The 24175-nt window shown below is 52.4% G+C and overlaps 7 protein-coding genes across 7 annotated transcripts; 6 read left to right on the top strand and 1 right to left on the bottom strand.

The window, feature by feature from the left end:
- Positions 1-2562: 2562 nt before the first annotated feature.
- BBA_02857 (phenazine biosynthesis protein phzF) lies at positions 2563-3504 on the top strand (the record flags this gene model as incomplete). Its single annotated transcript, XM_008597954.1, has 1 exon — positions 2563-3504. The coding sequence occupies one exon, from the start codon at positions 2563-2565 to the stop codon at positions 3502-3504; it is 942 nt and encodes a 313-aa protein (XP_008596176.1).
- A 357-nt stretch (positions 3505-3861) lies between these two features.
- Positions 3862-10539, bottom strand: BBA_02856 (CCR4-Not complex component; the record flags this gene model as incomplete). The annotated part of the gene is made up of 3 exons (XM_008597953.1): positions 3862-3900; positions 3957-10217; positions 10288-10539. The coding sequence occupies 3 exons, from the start codon at positions 10537-10539 to the stop codon at positions 3862-3864; spliced, it is 6552 nt and encodes a 2183-aa protein (XP_008596175.1).
- Positions 10540-11345: 806 nt separating this feature from the next.
- On the top strand, positions 11346-14266 carry BBA_02855 (cell division control protein; the record flags this gene model as incomplete). Its single annotated transcript, XM_008597952.1, has 5 exons — positions 11346-11388; positions 11441-11545; positions 11604-11890; positions 11941-14041; positions 14097-14266. The coding sequence occupies 5 exons, from the start codon at positions 11346-11348 to the stop codon at positions 14264-14266; spliced, it is 2706 nt and encodes a 901-aa protein (XP_008596174.1).
- Positions 14267-14851: 585 nt separating this feature from the next.
- On the top strand, positions 14852-15989 carry BBA_02854 (tubulin-tyrosine ligase; the record flags this gene model as incomplete). Its single annotated transcript, XM_008597951.1, has 2 exons — positions 14852-14970; positions 15026-15989. 2 exons carry the CDS (start codon positions 14852-14854, stop codon positions 15987-15989), a joined length of 1083 nt encoding a protein of 360 aa, XP_008596173.1.
- A 1290-nt stretch (positions 15990-17279) lies between these two features.
- Positions 17280-19101, top strand: BBA_02853 (uncharacterized protein; the record flags this gene model as incomplete). Its single annotated transcript, XM_008597950.1, has 3 exons — positions 17280-18288; positions 18351-18694; positions 18751-19101. 3 exons carry the CDS (start codon positions 17280-17282, stop codon positions 19099-19101), a joined length of 1704 nt encoding a protein of 567 aa, XP_008596172.1.
- An 837-nt stretch (positions 19102-19938) lies between these two features.
- On the top strand, positions 19939-21693 carry BBA_02852 (penicillin-binding protein; the record flags this gene model as incomplete). Its single annotated transcript, XM_008597949.1, has 3 exons — positions 19939-20154; positions 20226-21214; positions 21270-21693. 3 exons carry the CDS (start codon positions 19939-19941, stop codon positions 21691-21693), a joined length of 1629 nt encoding a protein of 542 aa, XP_008596171.1.
- A 1021-nt stretch (positions 21694-22714) lies between these two features.
- Positions 22715-23489, top strand: BBA_02851 (nuclear transport factor 2 domain-containing protein; the record flags this gene model as incomplete). The annotated part of the gene is made up of 6 exons (XM_008597948.1): positions 22715-22724; positions 22812-22835; positions 22902-22966; positions 23059-23130; positions 23198-23299; positions 23376-23489. The coding sequence occupies 6 exons, from the start codon at positions 22715-22717 to the stop codon at positions 23487-23489; spliced, it is 387 nt and encodes a 128-aa protein (XP_008596170.1).
- Between the last annotated feature and the right edge of the window lie 686 nt (positions 23490-24175).

The following is a 24175-nucleotide window of genomic DNA, read 5'->3' as shown; positions in this document are numbered from 1 at the left end:
TGGCCAGCACAATGAATAACCTGCTTGCCGCCTCGAGTATAAAACTGAAGCAGCCCGATCCGCACCAATAGGCCAGGCCATCAAAGTAAAACCCTGCAAAACACCCACAACTGCTACACTGTACGAGTCGTGACATCAACCGGCCCCTCTCTCGTCCAAGAATGGCAAGGAGAAACTCATACCCACCCACATTGTTTATAATAAGTTGGAGCTAACCGATGGCTTCCTTCAACTAACTATGATTTACTGCTCATTATTATTAGTTGCCAACTGACAGTTGACGAGAATAATGACAGTGTCACTGCACAAGTTTACTACGACGGCGATTTAGCACTGTGCCACCTGAATTTGCAACTTTTATTCTTATTCACTCCTTTGCAGTAAACTAGCCATCGTCGCTTAGCGTCACCTAAGGTACACTAACCTTTTGGTCCTGCACTTTGTCATTTAGTATGATCATCACGAGGTGTGATAAGCTTTCACCAAAAAAAAAAAAAAAAAAAAAACGGCCGAGGAAAAATGACACGACGCCAGCTGCTACCTATTCCGCACTTGCTGTTTCATCACCGTTGGTTCCGCGTTCTGTTCCCCCGTCATTCCAGCATCACCACGTCAATCCCATGCGGCTCTCTCCAAAGCCCCCAAGCCAGCCCCTTCTCGAAGGCTTGGCCTGGGCATGGCATCTTCGTCTCAGTGGGGTCCTTTGCTAGCCTCTTTTCCCATGTTCCGCCACCGCCCGACGGTCCCCAGCGACTTGGTAAACGGCAATGCTTCTCATCTGCAAGCCCCCCCCCTGCCCCCCATCTGACGACCATCTTTTCATCTTGCATCGCTAGCCACTTGCTCGGCGTCTTTTGTTGGCGCGCCCCCCTCTCTCTTGGCTTGTTGCGCCACTTTTCTCGCCGTGTAAGCCGAGCAAGGAAGAAAAAAAAAAAAGGGATGGATGTTCAGGAAGCCGTTCGAGGACTGGAACTTGCCGATTCATGACAAGTATCAAGAAGCTTTTGACAGCTTCCGATTGTTCTCTTGACTGTCTGCAGACAATGAAGCTCATGTCAATGTTAACGACTCCTTTCCCCTTTTAAATTTGCTCAGCGAGTTGCTCGCCCTCAAGACTGGTACCAGCTTCTCGCACCATCATGGCCGACTCGCTCCGATAATGGACCGTCCTGGCTCACCAGACTCCAATTTCCCGGCTTACTATCTGTGAAGAAAAAGAGGGGACCCTCATTTTTCTATCCTCTTTGTGGTGGAACTGCCAATTGCCCGCTTGTTGCCGTAGTAAAAAGCATCAAAATAAAGCTGCAGCAGCCAATTGGGCTCCGCTCGCCACAATATTGGCAATGGAGCACAACGCAGGTACGACGCCTTCACTGGAGCCTGTGGCTTGCATGTCGGCTGCTTTTGCTCTATAATATTTCCTATTATGCCTTTCAATATCATCTATCGCGCGAAACATGCCCCGGTCAATCTACCAATGGTCTGCTAATAAATAATAGCGATCATGGCCATGGTTTCTCACTCGGATACCGTTGTGCAATTTACAAAGCCACTCCATCAGCAGATGACATGCCTGTCTGTGCACTGCCGAACCGTCCGGGTCGCCGGGAGCCTGACAGCTGCAGACAAAGCTTTACCGATAAGCTTTGGCCTAGCCTGCTGTCACGCTACGTGTGTCGCGAATAAGGTTGCCTCTGCTGCGCAAGTCGACTGTGATGGTTGCATGTAGCCAAGCACAAGATTCAAACTGATGAGAGCACCAGACCACGGCCTAGATGCACCATTCGTCGCCTTTAGCCTGCGCTCTCCCGCGCCGCGCCAACGCTAGATGATGACACCCAGCAGACGATGACGGCCAGACTATCGATTGATCAGATTGATCCAATCCTTGCCATTTTCTGCTCCCGGCTGCTCGCGTGTTAGTAGTGCGGCCGCCCATAGCCGGCTAGGCGGGGAGACTCAATGCCTGCCATTATCTGTTGCCTCTGGCGCAGTGTCTCATGAGGTGTGAAAAATACAGGGGAGTCCGTTTTATCTTGGTTGCCTGCCATGTTTTGCACCAAGACCATTATATTGGGTATAACCATCTTATCAATGTATTTGTCTTGCTGTCCAATCAGAAAAAATGATTGACTTATCCTTTGCAAAATTCTTTTCTTGATGTGTAGGGGCAGATGGAAGACTCGGTGACTCATCGGCAAATGCTCGGCTATCAGTTCATGGCCACACATGTGTATACTTTTGTTATGACGGAGCCTCTCGTCTTGTTCCTACCGATCACTTACACGGCCTCCACAGCCCACTTTAGCCTGTCAACACCAGGGCGCGAGAGCGGAGATGCATGTCATTGAGCATATAAATTCAAACATGACTGTTTTTTAATGTGTAGATCAATTCAACCTCGTTATTTGGTACCAAATATCACAAAAAACAGCCAAGCTGCACTTGTAACCCAAGAGAAACAAATTCTCGCAAAATCTCCTCTCACTTATATTTACAATCCCTTCCATCATCACCCCGCACCCTCCACAACGTCACCACACTCAAACCACACCCATCACCATGGAGCTTCCCTTTGAGACCTACGACGTCTTCACCGACACGCCCTACCGCGGCAACCCCCTCGCCGTCGTCACCATCCCCGCCGACCTGCCCGCGCCGCCCACCCAGGCCCAGAAGCAGGCCATTGCGCGCGAGTTTAACCTCTCCGAGACCATCTTCATCCACGAGCCGGCCGCGGCGTCCAGCAGCAGCAGCACCTCGCGTGACGTGGACATTTTCGTCACCACCAGCGAGATTCCCTTTGCCGGGCACCCAACCATTGGCGCCGCCGTGTCTCTCCTCAACGCCGGCGGCGGCGTCGACACCATTGTCACCAAGGCCGGCCCCATCCCCGTGTCCAGCACCGGCGCCGATGCCGCCCGCGCCGCTATCCCGCATAACGTGCACCTGCACGCCAAGAAGCTGCGCGACCTGCCCGCGTCCTCGCCGCACCTCCAAGGCCTCTCCGCCGTGCCCGCCGTGCGCGCCGCCGAGATGGACGCCCCCATCTACAGCATCGTCCGGGGCATGAGCTTCATCCTCATCGAGCTGCCGTCGCTCGACGTCCTCGCGCAGGCCACCATGTCGTCGTTTACCGGCCCCGTCGAGGAGCTGCTAGACGACGGGTGGCGCACGGGTCTCTGCATCCGATTCTACTATGTGCGGACGGGCGCGCGCAGCGGCGACGACGGCACCGAGGTGGTGACGCTGCGCACGCGCATGATTGACGCGCTTTGCGAGGACCCCGCCACCGGATCGGCGTCGTCGGCTCTTTGCTGCTACTTGAGCGCGGCGCTGGGCGAGCAAAAGGCGCCCAAACGTCGCTACGAGCTGACGCAGGGCGTTGAGATGGGCCGTGAAAGTAACATTGTCGTCGAGATTACCACCAAGGATAACAACATCGACGCGGTTCATCTGTCGGGCAAGGCCGTCAAGGTTATGAAGGGTACCTTGGTTGTTTGATAGAACCCATCGCATAGTAATGCAGAAAATCGCATTGTCTATAAAACAGAAAACCACCCTTTGCGCCGTGGTATTACCTCAATAACCTAGGACTACCCTATTATACATTGATGCATTATACCTAGTACAAGAATTTTCGTCGCTGGATCCAAATGTCTACATCCCCCAATGCAGAGACCAGGTCCTCTTGTCAACGTCATTTCCATTATTTCCAAATGCTTCATGCACCACTTCAAACCCGTCTTCAACTTCCTTGATTGATACCTTACATCATTCAAGCTCAACTACTGGCGTATCTGTCGTCAAGATGGCCGGGGAGTTCTAAGCCAGCCATTGAATCGACCCTTCGGGGGCAACCTAAATCCGCTGAAGAATATTATCAAATCTTTCCGCCACCTGTGTAAATTGTCAATACTTGCATTCGATCAGTACTCTAGATAAGTAAAACATACCTCGGGAGTAGACTTCAGAAATGGCAGATCGAAAAACATGTACTTTTCGTTTTTAAGGAGCTCAACGACCGTGTACATCAGTCCCCATGGCTGTGGCCAGAATCCAATGAGTCTCTCTAGCAAGACTCTCGTGATCTCTTGGCGGATATCTGTGTCTTCCGGATCATGCAGGTCCTTGCCAAAGATATGCAATAGCAGCTGGCTAAAGAACTCAGTGTGCATGTTGGGGTACCGTAGCTGGTTTATTATGCCTGATACTAGATAGTATCTGGCCTCGGAAGTCACCTCGTGCACCAGCACAGACAACGCTGCAGCTTCCGGCTCCTTGCCGTTGATCGTCATCGGCTCGGCGCCAAATAGTCGTTCCGCTGCGTGATTGCCAATATAAATGACGACGGCATTAATAACATCAACATTGGCAGAAACTGGGACGTGGCCAAATGTAGTCTCGTTGGATCCGGTGCTCATATTGTGGACAATCTGTGCCATGATACCCTCGGAAGTGGCCCCCTGAACGACTTGCTCGATACCCTCGATGAGGCCTGCCTGCTGCAGTATGGCTTTTGCGTCATCGACGAGACCGGGATAGACCTTCGTCTCTTCGGATTCAGCAGCCCTCTTGATCTTGGTGGCCGCCCTCATGTTGTAACTTTGCGGCGGGTGAGCGGCGAGGACAGCGTTGAGTAGCTGGGTGCAGTGGGGAGGAATGCTCTTGTAGAGATCAACGTGATGCGCCGCGACGAAATCGGGAAAGTCGTGTTGAAGAATGACGAGGAGTTTGAGCGTAGCTCTGTACAAGTCCTTGGCCACAGGCGACACGCTGAAGGCCTTGAGCTGCTCGCTAAGACAGTCCAAAAGCTGACGTAGGAGTCTAGCGAAGGGCTTCCACCCGGCGTAATCAGGCACAGTCAGCAAGGTTGGCAAGAAGGATCGGTGTTGCAGAAGCGAGAGCCAGCCAAAGACAAAGCCAGGCAAATGAAATGGACCGAGTGGCTCCATTCTGCTGGCGATGGTCAGAATGATTTGACTTGATTCGTCCTCGGGCAGCAAGTCGCATATGCTGTGCAGCTCGTGGAGCAGCATTGAGAAGAGGCGGAAGAACAGTCGCTGATTCAGGTGCTCACCGCGATTCGTATGATGGTGATAAAGTACCAAGGTAACAATGACAAACACTGAGTCCACAAATGATGCACGAGAAGTGACGCCGTCCTGGTGCATGCTGACAAACAGGCCAATGAGCTTCGCAAGAGCATCAATCATAACGTAACCGTCACCTCCTGTATGGATCAGGTGCTCGAAACGGTCGATAGAGAAGTCAATGCTTGTGCGGACAAACATAAAGAAGTCGCTTTTGTTACGAATGACCTGCGTAGCGCGCAGCTGCTTGACAAAGACGTCAACCGCGCCATCTGATGCATTCTGGTTGTTGCATAAGTGCACCCATTCGTCAAAGACATACTCCATTTGATCTCGTCTCGAGGAGGACTCGTTGCCATTGCTTTGTGACGGCGCGTACATACCGGAGCCGACAAGCTTACCCTTGAGCCTCTCTCCGACAACGGATTCATCATCCACGTTGATCCAACTCCATGCCTCCTCCAACGTGCGGACGAAATCGGAATAGAGAGCAATGGGGCGACTGTTGAGCAGAACGAGGTCGAACATCTGTTCTAAGAACTCGAGAGAGCCTTCCTTTTTAGCCACGAGGGCCTTGGACATGGCAAGGTCGATGGTTCTCCAATCAAGGAGATCAGTGCGCGTAAGGGCGGCAAGCAGAGGCAAGCTGAGGAAGCTGCTGCCTGGCTGTTGACTGAACAGAGCACGCACACGGCTATTCAAACCGGGACTAGAGATTTTGCGTAGCGTTTCCAGGACGTGAACGAGGCTCTCCAGAGTCAAGTTGTCTTCCACCTGCTGGAAGATGACAGCAGTGATCTGCTCAGCAGCATAAATGGGGAAATCTTCTGAGTTCTGAGAAGTCTTGATAAATAATTGAACTAGCGCGTCGACGACGTCAAGAACTTGATGAGGGCGGGGCAAGTCGGCAAAGTGCTCCTCGCGGGCATCGCCAGCAGTACGAAGCAGTTCTTGCAGCAATTTAGTCAGACGTTCTGCCAAAACATGCGCCTCCGTAGGGAAACTGCTTGACCTTCCGTTGGACATGCTCCCCCCCGCACTTTGTGGAGGACCATATGCTTGCATTTGCGAGCCGAGCTGTGGGAGTGAAGGTGTCTCTGCAGGTGTGGGAATATTTGCCATAGTGGAGAAAGGCTCTTGTAGCACCTCGTTGGCGAGCGATCTTGTCGCATCAGAAGCCGAGGGCTCGTGGTTCGCGCCAGATGCCGCTATCGTTGTTGTGTTACGCGGCTGGCGGGCAAAGTCTTCGTAAATGGCCATTTGCTCAGGGTTAAGACCGGGCATATTAGGAGATAGCTTAAAGGGGTTAGGGATGGTCATTGCCCAGCGGTTGATGTTTGCTGGGTATGTTGACTCGTTGGGATGCTGTACCTTAAACCGTCGTCTTGCCTCGAAATCAGGTTCAAGAAGCTCCTCGATTTCGGGCACAGCACGTTCTTCAGCCTGTTGCTCAATGATGTTGCAGGCAAGATCAAGGTTGGAGTTAACACACATAATGATCGTGCCCTCCGGAAGACCAGACGGAAGATCGTTCGAAAGGTTGCGCATATAATTTGTCAAGTTCGCCCGGAGAGGCTCCTTGGACGTAACAAGTGCGAGACTTCCAGCAGTTGCCTTGACCATGTTAATAGCTGAAGTACGAACCCGGTTCTCATCTGGCTCGCAAACGAAATCCTTTCTGATCATCTGCTGCGTCGATATCGCAGCTATCGTAACCGACCTATCGACGACAGGCTGGATGATATCATGCAGGGCGCGGCTGACGGCGCTTCGAACGATTTCATGCAACCTAGTGGTGCTGACTACCATTTCATTTGTCGGCGGGATGGTGATCTGCGCACTCAGGTCAGGAATGGTCGGCGCCACAGTCTGAGGGGAGAGCCCGGCGCCGACGCCAGAGCCGAGGCCATTCAATGATATTGCCTCGAATGGCTCAAGTTGCTCAGCGGCCAGCGCCACCGCAGGCTCCTCCACTGCTGGCCTATTGAGAATCTCGCCCGAGGGCTCAATACTTTTATGATCCAGACTGAGACCCTTACAGAGGACTTCGATCTCAAATTTGAGATTGAGTTTGAGCTCGGCGTGATGATAAAGTTCAATGAGCAGATAAATGATATCCATCAGCCAGGGGTTGGGAGTTCGAAAGACAGCCGAAGTAGCGCCCTGAAGGAGGACTTTGCAGACGAATGGGATCACGACGATGAGTCTCTTGGTGTCGTGGGCTTCAATGAGCAGTTGCTTGAAGGCAATATTCTTGTGCTTGATGGGCCTATCTCGAGCAAGCGTCAGGAGCCCAAGCCAGCCACCAAGATTCTTCAAATGTGTCCGCTCAGTCGAGTTTTGCATCGTGGCTTCGGAGTTGAGCATACGAGCGACGCTGATATAAGTCTCCCTGAGCACCTCGCTCCACAGAGATGGATCCTCGAAGAATTTGACCAGATCGAGGTACACGTGGTGGTAGTTTGGCTGCATCTTTGCCCGCTCTGCGACCAGATGATTTGCAAACCATTGTTGATGCTTGTCATCCAACATGTCACGAAGCTCCTCACACATGGATTCGAGAGTCTGCTCTGTAATGTTGTTGAGTACGAATTGAATCTTGCCCTGCTCTTCCTCGTCGGGATCTTCGTATACGGCCCCTGGGGGGACAGGGTCGATACCAATAGCTGAAAATGGCGCTGTTGGCTGATTAGTCAAGGCAAGTTCGTCGCCATTCCCGTTTGCTAGAGCATCGCCAGCAAAGCCTAGCGAATGAGGAGTGCCGGCGCTGCCTCGCCCTCGAGCCAGATCATCCTCATGCTCACGGACGATCTCTTCGGCTTTTTTGTGAGCCTCCGTGCCTTGCAGACCAGGAACCTGAAGCAAATTTTTGCAGAAGCCTGGCCATTCGCGAAATCTAGCAAGCAGTTGCATGAGGGCCTGCAAGCCGAATTTGTACATTGACTCATCCGGGCGGTGGTCGCGAACAGCCTCCAAAACCATGCCGAGACCAATCTTCAACGGAAGATCAGAAATCAATTTGTGAGAGATGATGCCTCCAAATAGAACAGCGGTAGTCGCCAGAGCTTCGAGAGGGTAGTCAACGAAGTGATTGTATTCGTCAAACAGACCGTGGATCATACAAGCAAAGACATCCTGGTCGAGCAAGTCATTCGAGTGCTTGTAACGTTCGAGGATATCAACGATTGTGCGGACGGGTATTTCATCGCCGTACATTCTTTTGTAATGTTCCTCCATCTTGCTATTGGCTGCTTGAGGGAGCCCGTTGCCACGTGCCGAATTTGCATTGATGATCTCGTCATGACCTTCACCGTAGTTGATGAGCCGTGGATAGGCTGTGATACACTGACGTTGAACGACAATCAAATCTTGTACTGGGGCCTTGGGCATAAAATCCTCGAGAATCTGTAGCAGAGCGGCTACCGTGCGAACGTGAAGGCTTGTTTGAGCCTTGACATTTGGCTGCGCATCCGGTCGTTGAGATGCAATCTCGAAATTACACTTGATCAGAAGAAACTGAGTAAGTGTCCTAGAAACGTCCGTCTCTCGATCAGCGAAGTATCTTGCCCATTTCGCGAGATCAAGATATCCTTCAGCATGAGCCAGCGCTGCCAAATCGAGACCAAATCCACTGGCCGAATACACGAGCTCATCTAGCCAGTTGTGTTTGACTGCATGCTCGAAAAGCAGCGGCAGATCGCTTGGCTTCACAGCATGTGCATCGGCAAGACGAGTGGCCACCCACTCCTTGTCTTTCCGCCAAAGACTGTCGAGTACAAAATCATACTCGGAGGAGCGTTTGTACAGAAAGTTTTCAAACAACGAGCCCAAGGTCTCGATCGCCATATCGGCCCAAGATTCTCGAGGGACCTCGAATGCGGAAACAAGGAATATATCTAGATTCGGGACCACAACGTCTTGAAAGAGTCGCTTCGCTTCGATTGTTTGGGAGGCATGAACCGAGCTGAGCGCAGCGCTGAAGATGGCGGACAGAGCGACAACAGAAACCAATGGATGCCTCACAGCGACTGCTGCTCGTTCGCGTGCTTTCTGTGTCGAGTTTGCGTAGTCCTCCAAAGTGATGCTTCGCTGGAGATTGGGAATCGTCGTAGCGTCGAGCTGTTCCGGGGTCAACGAAGCATATGCGCTAACAAAAGACAATTGCGCTTCTGGTTCGGACCATGTGCCGCCCCACAGGCGCTGTATGTCAAAGTCGAACTTCGAGTCCTGGGCCACCGGTAGAAGAGCCTTATACAACCGCAGAAACTGAGCTGATGTAATTCTCGCCGTAGGCTGGTCGAACGACCCGACGACATCATTCCAATCAAACGTCCTGGGCACAATCCGGCGGAGAGCAGCAACTAACACCGATGGATCGTGCTCAGGTGTTTGCGTGATAGTCACAAAGGTGAGTGCCGAAGAAACTTGCTCCGGTGTGAGCTGGAAGTTGCCGTTGCGGCCTTGCAGATGCGACAAGCAAGTGTCTTCATCGCGAGTAAAATCAGCGCCAGTCCTTTGTATGCATCTGGTCAAGGCATTGGCAGGCTTGTCGGTTAAAACCCGTGCAAGATCTAATACGGCAAGAACCTGCGAAGGAGGAGGCTGGTCCATCAACGCGTATCGCTTTCCAAGAGCATTATGGAGCTCTCGTCTAGATGAGCCGTTGAAGCTTGGAGGATGATACTGTAGGAACCGATCGATAACTAGAGCCATGAAGTCAGGGATAAGATCTGCATGTATCTCAGGCATTCCCAACATCTGCACAAAGGTACTGAAATTGGCTGACAGTATTGCATCAGCCTTTGTCTTCAGATCAGCCCTTGACCCCATCTTGAAGGCTAGTGCAAGCAGCGTCTTCGTAAGCGCATCTAGCTTGAAGTGTTCCATGAAGGTGGACAGGTCAAAATCGCGAAAAATGTCCTCTGTGCCACTCTCAACAGATTCTGCAATCTTGACAGCCTGATCTGGGACAAACGCAATCTTCTGCATCTCATTGACAAGGATGTGGTAGTTGCCGGGGTTAGCAACTGGCCTATTCAGGCCAGGAAATATTTGTGGCGCATTGCCGACGACTAGTCGGGTGAAATATTTGGTGAAGACTTCCATGCCGTGGTCATCGATAAGCTGTCACGGGAATGACGAGTTAGACGTTGGCTTCATCGAGAATGCGTGAATGTACGACCCGATTTCTTACCTTTCTCAGTTGTTCAAGTTGCAGTTCCCACTTGGCTCTGTCTCTGTCCTCTTTGATTGTACTGAGGAGCAGATAGACTTGTGCCACAACAATTTTAACAAGGGAGCTGGCCCCCGTCGGACTGCTGGTGCTGGGGCTGGCGCCAGCACTGAGAACACCAGTGTGCGACGGATGCGGTGAGTGGCTTAAACCTGTCTGAAGAGCTTGTGCAGGATTTGGCGAAAATGATCCCGCTCTTGGTGGAGGGACCATGGAGGTTTCTTGGCGAAGGTCGTGATATATGTGATGGAGCGCCTGCCTGGGGGGAGGGGGGCTGGCAGGCAGGGAGGCTCGAAAGAGGAACGAGACTGTAGGGACGGGTCGTTGTTCGTGGCAGTTCCTACATGAATAGAATCCGTCTAGAAAGTAACCGACCGAGATCTTTCGATATCGCGGGGGGGCGAAGATCGATGGGCGTTCGAAAGCAAGCTGGTTGTGTCGCGATTCTCCTGCTCGGCAGAGCTTGAAGCAGTGTGCTGCTGTAGAGGTTTAGCTGGCAGGCCGCGATCGATCGCCAAAGATTGGGCAGCGCTTTAGCTGGCAGCGAGAACACGTCGCAGTAATCTGCGGCGCACTAATGATTGGGGATCGGAACACGGCGTGGGTGAGCGGGTGATGGCGTTGAGATTAATGATGGCAATATGCTGTGGGTGTGTGGTAGGCAAAGTCAGTACAACCAAAGCCTGAAACTGGATAAGCTGCCGCTTTGCGGTAAGTTCCGCCAGCCCTCCCAACACGTCGCGAAAATCGAAAGCAGGGTGATCAGGTCACGTGCTCGACAGAGGTGGGCGTTGCTCTGCCAACCACTCGACCTTGGTCAACTAAACAACGCCAGGAGGCGTCATCGGCATCTCTGGCAGTGCTCTCCACCTCGTTGAGATGATGCGAGTTTCGAACCTGAACACCTTCTGAATCTCTTCTCCTCTATTATTGCTCTTGTGCTGCATCAATATTTTCTTACCGTCGCGGCGTGACACCCACCATCTATAGCATCCTTTTCTGTATACGGGACGGGCAGTATGCCTGCAGTCACAGCCGAAGCACCAGCCGTTGCGCTGTCTTGTAAGTCGCTCTACAATTTCAGAAGGTTGTCGTTTCCCTGACATGATTCTAGTTGCCAATAACTTCTGGGGTAAAGATGACGCCGGCGTCCAACCCCTCCTGGATCGTATGGCGGCAGCCAAGCAAACGAATGACGAACTAAAGGCGTTCTATAGCGGTAGGACAAGGACGCCCCTCTTCAATCAATAGAAACACCAGGCTAACTTCGGGAACAGCGCGTGCCTCACTCGAAGATGAATACGCCAAGAAACTTCTCAACCTGAGCAAGAAATCACTAGGTTCGCACGAGACAGGCAGCCTGAAAGCGTCCCTTGATACCCTTCGAGGCGAGGTCGAGAGCATGGGAAAGCAGCACCAGAGTATTGCAGCGCAGATGAAGACGGAGTTGGACGAACCTCTGTCCGCTTTCGCGGGTGGTATGAAGGAGCGCCGCAAGATTGTTCAGAACGTCATTGAAAAGATCTTAAAGACGAAGATTCAGCAGACACAGCAGGTCAACAAGGTAAGCACATAACAGTTGTTCCATGGATAACATTTACTCAATACTTTCAGACGCGAGACAAGTATGAACAAGAATGCTTGAAGATCAAGGGCTATCTGGCACAGGGCCATATGGTCATGGGCCAAGAAGAGCGCCGCAACAAAGCCAAGTTGGAGAAGACACAGATCAGTCTCGCAACATCCAACACAGAGTACGAAACTGCGATCAAAGCCCTCGAAGAAACCACAGTACGTTGGAACAGAGAATGGAAGGCTGCTGCGGATAAGTTTCAGGACTTGGAAGAGGAACGCCTCGACTTCACAAAAAGTAGTCTGTGGACTTTTGCAAATATATCCTCCACAGTATGTGTGAGTGATGACGCTTCTTGCGAGAAAATTCGGCTCTCGTTGGAGAACATGGAGGTTGAGAAAGATATTACTTCCTTCATTACAGAGAGAGGCACTGGACAAGAGATCCCCGACGCCCCCAAGTATATCAACTTTCGTCGCGGCGATGTGGACAGCCAGTCCGAAGTCTCAGACGACGATCACTATTCCGTCGCTCAGTTCCCTCGCAGTATCAACCCTGCCTTCCGATCGTCGTCTCCACAGCCATCGACTTTCGAGTCGCACCACGATCCCGCGTCAAACTTGACAAACGATCTTGCTCACCGGGACAACATGGCGTATCCCGGTAGCAGGGAAACTACAGTCACTCCTCAACGTGGACTACCCAGTCAAGGAAGACCTTCTGTCGATGAGCAGTTCCGTCGAGCACCTCCCAGCCAGGGAAGACCCTCCGTCGATGAGCAGTTTCGTCGAGCACCTCCGCAAATGAGCGCTCAGCAGCAGCAGCAGCAGCAGCAGCAGCAGCAGCAGCAATATGACAACAAGCAGCATGGGCCCCTGGCTGCTGTACCCCATGAACCTTACCCTATGGATGGCATGACTATGCTCTGCCGTACTGGCCCGCCCTCGGACCTTAGTTCCCAAGTTACATCTGGTAGGCCATCCAGCAGGGATTCGCGCAGTGAGTGTTCCAACCGGAACTCTTTCTCCAGTGTTGAGCCTCCCAGCGGAAAGACCTCACCGGTCAAACAAGATCCTGAACCTGCACCGACCCCAGAGAAACGCGTATTCAAAAAGAAGAGTGGTTTTTTCCAGAACCATAGCCCATTTCGACGAAAGAGCACCAAAGAAATCAATTCTGAAACGAATCGCAATACTTGGCACGCCAGTGCTAGTTCTGGAAGCCCGCAAAGACCACCTCTGTATAGCCAAGAGGAGCAGAGCAGACACTCTGCTGTAGCCAGAGCCCCAAGCCCAGAGCCTATCGATGCCAATGCCAGCCTAGCGCTTGGTGTTGGCCAGAATGTGCTACCCGTCTCGACTGCTGACACGCGACGACGAGGTGGTCACGCCCCTGGTGCCAGCGTCGACGAGACCGACCCCATTGCTGCAGCACTCGCTGAGTTGAGGGTTGGAGGCAGCAAAGCCGGCTCCGTCCGTATGTCTGCTGACCGCTACCACGGCGTTGCAACTCCGGCACCTAGCAACCATGAGGCTGCTGCACCTGCTCGAGGCACTCCGCCTGCATACAGCACCCAGTCTCAGGTTTCTCGGCTCGGAGTGCCACCACCCGCCGTGACCTCAAAGGCGATGAAGCAGGCTTCCAAGAAGGTCGCCAATCAGACTCGCAGTATCTTTGGTGAAGACAAGAGGGACACAGGTATGTCACCGAATTCGCGCCCTGGAACTCGTAGCGGATATGATATGCCGCGATCGGCGTCCCCTGCTCCTACGCGCAGTGTATCGCCGCAACCGAAAATAGGTCACGATACTCGCTACCGCTCTGCGTCCCCAAACCCTCGCACCCAGCACCAGCGAGGCGGCTCGCAGCCGCACAACGACCCATATCGTCATGCATCTCCCCATGGTTCAATGAGGGGCTCGGTTCGAGGATCATCGCCTGCGTCTTATGCGGACTATGGCGCTCGTCCTCACAGCAGCTATGGTGGTAGCGATATGGCAGTGCAGTTGGCTCCTGTGGGTGGCGATATGTACGACTCCCGCGCCATGGGTTTATATGAAGGCGGCTCCCGCCCTCGCAGTAAGAGTGTAGTTGATTCTTCTCGTCAGTACACGCGCGACGGCCGGGTTATCTTGCACTTTGGTACGAACTCAGCGTTACATTCAATACTGAAACATGCTAACATTAAAATCTGCAGCTCGTGCTCTCTACATGTACCAAGCGGCCATTCCAGAGGAGTTGGGCTTCGCGAAGGGGGATGTCCTCGCCGTCCTCCGACACCAGGATGACGGCTGGTGGGAGGCTGAGGTGCACGGTGGCAATGGCCGCGTTGGGCTGGTCCCCAGCAATTATCTCCAGCAATGTTGATTGATAATGTGAGAGGCGATATATTTGATTTGTACATGGTATGTTAATAAAGATTGAATGCAACGCAATGAGAAGGAATGGGGGCTTGGTTGCTATGTATGTATGTACATGTATGACTTGCTTTTTCACTTGCAGCTACGAGGCTCTCTCGAGATAGCACGTTGTATATGGTTCACGAGTTATTGGCACGCACAATATTGCTAGGCTAGAATTATTATTGGTTATGCGTTTTTCTCCGTAATGGGTCAAGATTAGTTCTCTTTGTCTTCATGAGTACCGTAGCTGTGCTCCTGCTCATGCCTGGTGTCGTCACATGTGTGACACAGGTAGGTACCTTAGGTAGGTAGCTGAGGCGGGCCCAGTTTTGGAAGCTGTCCCGCGCTGCGTCACCCGACTAACGCCTTTCACCATCCTATGCACGATAGCTCTCACGGCGCAAACATGGTGCGCATTATTCTGAGACCTTTATTGCGATGTCATATCGATGGCTAATTGTTGCCGCGGCTGACACGGTAGCAGGAAACACTGCGAGATGCCGCCCGTACTTTGACGTCTAAACCGATGCAACGGGCGGTCGTAAATGCGATGCTGCTCGCGTCAGGAATTGGCACCCTACTGGGCATTGCTGCACTTTCCTCAGCCCTGTTCTTCCAAGCCTATCTGCCGCATCAGGTCGTCACGGCGCCTGTGTATCTGCAATATGGGTATATCGCCCCTGCCACAAGGAATTAACCAGTAGCTAACGCCGGGCGCAAACAGGTCGAGCTCAAACCCGTACGGCGTGGCTCCATTGGTAGCATCGAGGATGAAGGCTCTGCAAGATTACGACGTGTCCGTTACGTTTACGATGCCCCGATCGCCGGCGAACCTCGACCGCGGCAACTTCATGGTTAGCCTGCACCTGATTGACTCTGGTGACCAGAACACAGTTGGGGCCCGAGCCGACGAGTTTGCGAGAAGCCACATCGGATTTGGCGTCAGCAAAGTGCTATTTAGCTCTCGTCGGCCGGTGTTGATGCCATACGTGGACCCGCTCGTTTCTCTCACGTCCCGCGTACTGTTGATGGCTTACCATTTACTATCATCCAACTCGCAGCGACATACGCTGACGGTGAAGTTGGCTGAGCGCGTCTCGTTTGGAAAGGACTCGTTGAAGCCAGCGGCCGCGTACATCGAGGTGGAAGCCGGACAGGACATTCAAATCTACAGCACGCAATTGACGCTCACGGCGCAGCTCCGCGGACTGCGCTATCTGATGGTGCACTATCGTTTGCTGACTTATATCGTGTTCACGCTGCTGTTTTGGTTCTTTGAAGTATTGTTCATGAGCGCTGCTTGGTCGGCCTGGAGCTCCTATACGTCTTTACCGGCAAGCGGGAGCAAGTTGCGGATAAGGGAATCAGCGCCTGGAGACGCCACAGACTTGGGTAATGAGCTGGAACACGATGACGGTGACGAAGACGACGATGGCGATGAGGCGGTACCTAGAGGAGCCTTCAAACACGGCAGTTCCCCATTACTGAAAAGAGAATCCGGTATCAAAGCGGAAGAAACATTTGAACGATCCTTGGCAGATATCCCACTTGCTGGAGCTGAAGCGGATGATGAGGATGAATCCGAGGAGGAAGATGGGAAGCGCCAGATTGTGTCGGGAAAGGGTACGAGCTATAGCAAAGAGGGGGAAGAGACTGTGCGTTCGAGAGTCTCGCAAAGATTCGTGTAGTTGATGAGCGTACCTGATTGCCTCTGAAGGCAAGCTAGAATGTGTGGTTGATTGATACCCTTGCTTTTAAGAGAAGTGACAATTCGGCGGTAATGGATTGCTAATGACCTGTGCAACGTGCGTTGCATGAAGTGTGCTGGTGGATCCCCAGAATCATGATATTCATGCAGCTGTGAACCTTTTTTCCTTTGTTTTCTAGCCTAGTCAAAATACATCTATTCTTTGATATTGAGGCGCGTCGTGACAAGCGGATTCTTTAATGGAAATTGGCATTGTGAGCTTCAGTATGTTTCACAAGCGACAGAGTCCGTGAGACAACCTTTTTCTTTATTCAAGTCTTTCGAACTGGCTCTAGCATTCAAATCTGTTTATTCGAGTCTACTTACTAGACTTTGTCGGGTGACGCCATCGTATTCACCTCTTGTCGTGGATAAAGGCACGCTAGATGAAGCTCGGTGCTGATTTGGCCAGAATACCATAAACAAAGTGTACGCGAAACCCCCCTGTAACTATTGATACTAGGTACCTTAGGCATACTAGGCTTGCTGGGGGAAAATGCAAAAGCTGCCGTGGGGCTCACTCGCGGTGGCACTGGGCGCTTCCCGCTCTGTGCCGCCGAGCAGCCTAAGGTTAACTCTGCTCGATCCATCACTAACTAGGACACGGTCGTTGTGTCGAATTGCTTCTCCTTCCCAGCCTTCTCGTTTCAGCAGTGCTTGCATCGACTGCATCACGAGACCAGGCCAGTCGCAGCCTGCATCGGAACTTTTTTCTTCGTTTTGCTCGACTTGTGTCAAGCCGCGTGTCCGCAAGCTCGCTTTAGTTACCTTGTCCCCCCATCCCGCATGAGGGCAATTCAACGGTAGCTACCTTACCTACCTAGTCACCTCGTTCGAAGAAATCCGACAATCCCCCCCCACGCCTGCGAACCGAAATCGGCCCGTGATTGCACCTGCAAGAGAGCGACAGAAGCACAAGTAGAAACATCGCTGTAACAGTCGAACCACACCGTCTGCTGGATGCCATCCACGCAACGCTCGACGCCCTGGTGAAGCTCTCGACTTGTGGCTCCCCACTGTTGCTACTCCGTACCTTTGCTATTACTTAGGCGGTCCCTACCTCCAAAACCCCCACCGCCCTTCCCCAACAACGACGACAGAAATCGCTTTCAACCTCTTTTGCTTTGCTTCTCTCGCTCTCGAATTCGCGTCCTCGAACGCACGGTCGGCCGATCCTACCTGTTCGCGAAACTGTTGATTCGGTTACTCGGGTTGAACCCTAGGCCCCAAGATGCCCTGCTTCAAGGGCATTGCGGTGAGCGTTCACGCCAACGGAACCCCGCTGCCGGAATATGGCATGCAGAAGCAGTCCAGGTTGTCACGCATCAGCACCTACATACCGGTTCCGCAGCCCTCGATAAGCGATGATCCCAGCAAGCCCGAGCCTGCCAAATTTGCCATATCCATTACTCTCCTCACACCAGGCTTGCCGATCCCCTACTCCGCACCCAAGCCGACCGAGGCCAATCCCTACCCCAAGCCTCGATTCGTCGGCGGCGTTCTTCCTGGCATTCATGGTGGCGGATCTTTGGGATACGTCAATCCTTATGTCCCCATGACCAACTCGGAAAACGAGACGATTGCCGCATACATTTACTTCGACGGCCGCGCCAAGGAAGAGGTTGCGACACTTCTTCGCCCCGGCGAAGAGACGTGGGTTAACAGCAGATGGGTCCAAGTTCCAGACTCCGAGGGTGGTGGTCTTGCCGAACGCGAGTTTCTCTTTCGCGAAGTTGGCCTCGAGAGATGGCTCAACGGCCTAGATCTCCAAGGCCACGATGCTGCCGAAAAGCTGGAGAAGCGTAGGCAAAAGTTTCAACGGCGCCAGCAGCGCCAGAGCATGTCCCTCGAAGGACAAGATGCAGGTCGCAAGAAGCGAGGTACCTTGAAATACGGCGCAGATGATGGATCTCCCATTGAAGCTGTCTACGACTACTCAGAGTCATCCTCGGATGACGACGAACCACCAGAGGCCACTGGACAGATCAAAGTGGCCATGTTCCGAGTCCTCGCCTCTGGAGAGATCAAGAAAGGGGAGTACTCCCCTCAGTTTGATGCCCATGACGGTGACGAGGAGGGAAGTACCGAAAAGAGTGGCATAGACGCCGACGTTGAGCACACTACAAGCTTTGCCAAGCCAAAGACCCTGGATCCAAAGACTATCAGTACACAGACTGTGACCGGGATTGATGGCCCGGACAAACCTTTTGCGGTCTTCACTTTCTTTTACCGTGGTGATCGTGAGTATATATACCATACGATTAAATTGCTGCTTCCTGCTAAATTTTCAAATCTATCTCAGGTCAATTACAAAAAATTGGTGTCATGCAATCGGAAAAGACACAGACCCCGTCCGCATCTGCTAAACGGCGATCTGGTCAGCTAGACTTTTCCAACCTAGGCCCGTTGAAGGCTGGAGGAACTGTAGGCTTTTCTGCTTTCCGTGACCATGTAACGGAAGCTTCACGACGCCGCAAGTCCCGCAAGAAGAGCAACGGACTCATCGCTGATGACAGCGACGATGACGATGACAGCGATGGCTTAGTCAATATGGACCAAGGAGATGAAAAAGACGAAGATCCAAAGCTAGCGCCAGAGGATGCGAAGTCGCAAGGTGAACTGGCCGATGGAGTGAATCGCATTCACGTAAGCCGCTGACAAGATTATTTCCCGCCGCTGCTCGGTATTGACCTATTCTTCAGCTTAAGAGAGCACACTCAACCGATCCAGACGCAATTTCATCACCCGGCACCCCGCAGCTCGGTTCAAACAACGATACGCCCGGCGAGTTGGGCTCCAGTTCTGCTCAGCCGATTCCGGTACCATCGGGAAGCGCTCATGCCATTGATGCCATCTCAGCTGACGCTACTGTTGGAAGTCCCCTTAAGAAGGCCAGAGCAAGCGTTGACCAGAGCGTTTTTGGAGGCGACAAGTATACAAATACGCAAAGTCTGAGTGCTGCACTTGGCTCCGTCGTATCGTCTTCTGCACCAAGTGTCATTGCAGCTGCATCGGAGCCGAAATCGACGGCAACCGAGGAGGAAGAGTTGTAACGTGCGTACAAGATTTGACGCTATATCTTGAGCAAAGAGCGTGCTCCCTTATTTTGGCTATAAGCGTTGTATACGTGCACCCAATTCCAGGATGCATCTCGGGGAAAGATCGATAGGATTCAACTGGTGGGGGGCATTTGTTGTTTGACCATGAGCTCAGTCATGCGTACCATGCAGTGTCGCTATGCTACATGGCTTAGATCTCACCTTCTCTATACGGATCGTGAGTAATGATTCACACGGAATGAACAGTTATATATGTGGCTGTAGCGAAGCGTGAACCGTTTCTGCTTGCCCTGAAATTTTTCTTTGCTGTTGTATGCTCTTTGCTGGGTTGCTGTCGGGGCTGAGCAGGCGGGTGAGCCTGTGGATAGGGATTTTAGCTTTTGTACGACGGACAGTACCTTCCCATGCAAATTGCATATATCGTTTTTTTTTCTTGAGTAAAAAATCGAGCGGTAATTGGGCGGCTGCGTGCTGCATTGTCTCGCGTATTGATAGTGTGACAATTGTACATTGGCTTGCTTGCGCGACACCAGATTTGAAGATGGATGCTTCGTGCTTGAGCGCTCCTTCTGAGAACACGCCGGGTACTCTAACCAGCTAGTCGGGCCTTGTCGAACGAGCATAGCTTGAAGGGTGACGTCTCCCCCGCTAAGTATGATCGACTCCTGTTTTCGTCGAAAGTCGCCGAATTGTGTGTTTTTTTTTGTTCGTCTACAGACTGTTTCGTCGTTGCTTAAATGGTGGTTGAAAAGCCATTTTCAAGCTAAGATATTACAAGAAACCAGAGAGACAGATTGCGCTTCGATTGGGGCGATTCCTCAACAGTTGAGAATGGTGTCATTGAGAAGCACTGTCCTGGCGTTGTCCATAGCCGTTGCGCACGCGGCTCAACGCAGCGATAGCCAGAAGCCAATTATACAAAAACACCAAGATTTACTGAATCCACTCAATGACACATTTGCGAAGTTGGTTCAGGAGTCGCTTGATGTGTGGCACGTCCCCGGCATCGCGGTCGGTGTCATTGACGGTGACCACATTTACACCGAGGTGAGTAAAACAACTTTGCGAGTACTCTCCCTGCGTCATTCAGCTAAAATAAGGGAACCCGGAATCTCCAGGGTTACGGCTACGCAACACTTCCGGACGTGCGTGCCACCGCTGACACGCTGTGGTACGGCGCGTCGACATCCAAGGCGCACGCCGCGGCGCTGCTCTCACAGCTCATCCATTCGGGCAACTACAGCCAATTCCCGCTCGGCTGGGAGACGACCATCTCGTCTATCATACGAGACGACTTTGTGCTACCGAATGAGTGGGCGACGGCGCACGTCACGCTCAATGATGCCGCGAGCCACCGCACCGGCATGGGCCGGCACGACCTAGCGATGCACCACCTGCGCAACGGCCGGCCCGAGACGCCGCGAGACGTGGCGCGGCGTCTGCGTCATCTCGGAATGACGGCGGAGCCGCGCGTGCGGTATTCGTACTGCAACTTCATGTACACGACGCTGGGCCACGTGCTCGAGACGGCGACGGGCGCGTGGCTCGGCGAGGCGCTGCGGATGCGCCTCTGGGAGCCGCTGGGTATGGCGTCGACGTACTTTGACGTGGAGGACGCGCTGCGCGCGCCGGAGCACTTTGCGGCTGGCTACGCGTGGGACGAGCGCGCGGGCAACTACACGACGGTGGACTACATGTCGGTGAAGGAAGTCGGCGCGGCGGGCTCGGTCATTTCCAACGTCAAGGACTATGCGATATGGGTCAAGAGTCTGCTGGACAAGAGCGGGCCGTTATCGGCGGAGACGCATGCGGATATCAGAAAGCCCCGAATGCTGGTCCTTGAAGAGCTTAAAGACAGCTTGGAAGCAAAGACGTACGGCCTTGGCTGGATTCGCGAGACCATCCATGGTCATGTTGTGTACCAGCACTCGGGTGGCATGCATGCATATGGCGCCGAGGTGTTTTGGTTGCCCGATATCAAGTTCGGCATTGTTGCTTTTGGCAACACTGCCATTTCGTCCAACTTTGTGGAGCTCGAGGTTGTGTACCGCCTGATAGAGGACAAGTTGAACATTCCGGCTAAGGAGAGGATCGATATTCGAGCTAGGTGAGCTTGCATAACCTGATTGTGCGATGCGTTTACTGATGATAAGTCTACGTAGATCGATGAAGATTAGGGACAGTGTGTTGACAAGAGAAGAGGCCATCAAGTTGCTCTTCCCGGACCGGCCCGAAACGCCGCAGCTGGGATCTTTTGACGTCGGCCAGCTTGTTGGGCACTACAGGGACGAAGGCTGGGGCGATGTCGTCTTCACAGTGTCGCATGACCTAGACATCAACAAGACTGTTCTCATTGCGCCGCGAGAGGAGGCCACGTTCAGGCACACCTTCGTCTTGGAACACATTACGGGTGACTATTGGCTCGTAAAAGCCGCCATGCTGGGCAACAGTCGCTACACCGAAGAGTTTTTCAGTGCGAAATTCGTGGCCGGGATCGATGGAAAGCCCACGACGATGGAACTGGACACGGCTCAAGGTGCCGGAGACCCCGGCGATGGAATCATTCGGTTCGTCAAGTCGGATTGAAGAGCAAGTAGCCTGCAGGTTTGTGTAGGCAAGTCGGCTTCTAGACACATATCTTGACAATGTTAGCGTCTTGTCATTGACAACAATGTAATATATCAATAAAAGGAATAACGCGTAATTCAAGTCAGACTGTTGAGCTTGATAATTGAATGATCAACATGGAGATTCAGTTGGCCGTTCTTAATGGAAGTTTTTGTCATCATGAAAAGACATGTGCTGTAGGGGCAGGACGCGAATATGAGAGAAGAAAAAAGAGAACCTACCAAAGTCGATCAAGAGCGGTGCCATGAGACTCAGCTAGCAGCTGCGGATGCATGATTTGCGTCTAATAAGCAGAGTATACGCTCATGTCATCAGCTGTGACCAGTCCAGCACCCAATTGAGAATGACACTGTACGAGCGTAAAAACTCTGTGTAGAAGTAAAGGTTTGTGAAGCCTTGTTAGCGCTCGATTATTTTTTTGTACGATGTGATGCTGGTTCCCCGACATCTGCATATCCCGCTTAACTGAGCTTCTATTCAGCTAGTTAGGTACAGGTACTTTGGGTGGGCAGAAAATTTGGTGACCGCGGCGGGTCTCTGTGTGGCTCTCGGCGGCTGCGGGCAATCAATGAATTAAACAGCAGCAGGGGCAGCGCCCAATGTCGCGCAGGCTGACCTGCCTGCAACAGGGATCCAGGAGTAAAAAATTGTTTTCAAGTATTGGGTACCTTACTTGCTTACCTACCGTGTGCGTGCTACCTACTGGCGCGCAAAGGAGTGTAATTAATTAGGTACCTAGGTGTTGTGCTGAGCTGTGCACTGTGCTGCCCCTCTTCCCTGACGGCCAGCCCCACCATCCACATCACAGCCAGCTCGTTGTTTTGGGCACCCGCTATTGCGACAACCCGACAGACTACTTACGAGCTCCAGAGCCCTTTTGATTTCCTCTTTTCCACATCTTGTTGGGTCGAACTCCAATCTTGTCTTTTGCACCAACACAGAAAATCTTTTGGTTGTTGAAAGCCCCAACACCGTCAAGATGGCCGGCAGTATGTGCTTCAGCTCTACCCCTCCCAGGAGGGCGGGCAACCCTGACAAACGCGACAAATCTGCAGAGTGGCTAACCAAATAAACAGCACCAAATTACGAGGAGATTGCTAGTATGTGGCCGCCGCATCGATCCCTAACACTGCGGCGAAGCGAAGTCTAACGAGAGACCTCAACAGAGCAATTTATCCAATTTTACTACGACAAGTTCGACACTGACCGCAAGGACCTTGCCTCTCTTTACGTGAGCGAAGCCCGCCAACCCCTCATCTAGCACAGGATGACGATGTTCGATCTTGGACTTCTTGGGTGCTAACCATCCTTCTGGCCAAATAGCGCGATCAGTCTATGCTGACTTTCGAGTCCGCCTCTGTTCTCGGTGTCAATGCCATCATCGAAAAGCTTGCCGTACGTCATGCCGTGTTCCCTGCAATGCGCCCCCATCGCGAAGCGCCTCTGACAAGTCTCCAAACAGGGTCTTCCTTTCGAGAAGGTCAAGCACCAAGTATCTACCCTGGATGCCCAGCCCGGCGTGGCTGAGGGCGGTGTCGTCATCCTCGTCACCGGCCAGCTTCTTGTAAGCCATTTGAACCTCACGACAGGCAAGCCGCTTTTCGCGCCGATTGCACCTACTGACACAGCTTCCGCTACAGGTCGATGAGGAGCAGCGCCCCATGAACTATACCCAGGCTTTCCAGCTTGCCTTTGACCCGGTCGCAAACTCGTACTTTGTCTGCAACGACCTGTTCAAGCTGGTCTACGGTTAGACGTCGACTCATTTTGGCCCGTAAGATGAAGCGCATGTGAATGGCATATAGAATGGGAGCACGAATTATGATATGGCCTTGTTGGTGCAGTCGGAATCTATTGCAGAGGGCTCTATAAATTTCGACGGACACGTTGCCTCTTCGGATTCACACCGGGTTCCGTGCAAACTTTTACCATGCGTGGCACGATAGAGACGCACCAACAAAGTATTGTCGCAACTACCATAGAAACCACAAGTAGTGAACACACTGACATTTCTTTCACCTTTCTCCTGCCTACTTTCTTTCTCTCGTCATTGACACTATAGAACATGTGCTCTCGGTGGTCGTTGGATGCAAAGTACTACCCCTTGACTTTGGGATTAGGAATTTCCCGACCAGTTGAATCTTTGTAAGTCAGTATGATTCACGTGAATTATCGAATACAGAAATCATCGATGTGTCGTTTGCTGGAGGCCAGAAATCATTTGAAGCTCGCCAATACATAAATAGATAGGTAGGCGCTCACTATTAATGGGCTTCTGTCATCTGATGCTGGGCTATGTTTACCTACCAGGTACCTACCTACCTATGCTCGCACTGTGCCGCGGGGTACCACCTGTCAGGCTCTGCACAGTGTCTCACGCAGACAATAGCCCATAAAGTTCTCGCGCTAGTGTCAACGTAGTTGCTGGGGCAATTATGTC

Source organism: Beauveria bassiana (assembly GCF_000280675.1).
Source record: "Beauveria bassiana ARSEF 2860 unplaced genomic scaffold BBA_S00006, whole genome shotgun sequence".
Taxonomy (NCBI): domain Eukaryota; kingdom Fungi; phylum Ascomycota; class Sordariomycetes; order Hypocreales; family Cordycipitaceae; genus Beauveria; species Beauveria bassiana.
This window is presented reverse-complemented; position numbering and strand designations above follow the sequence as displayed.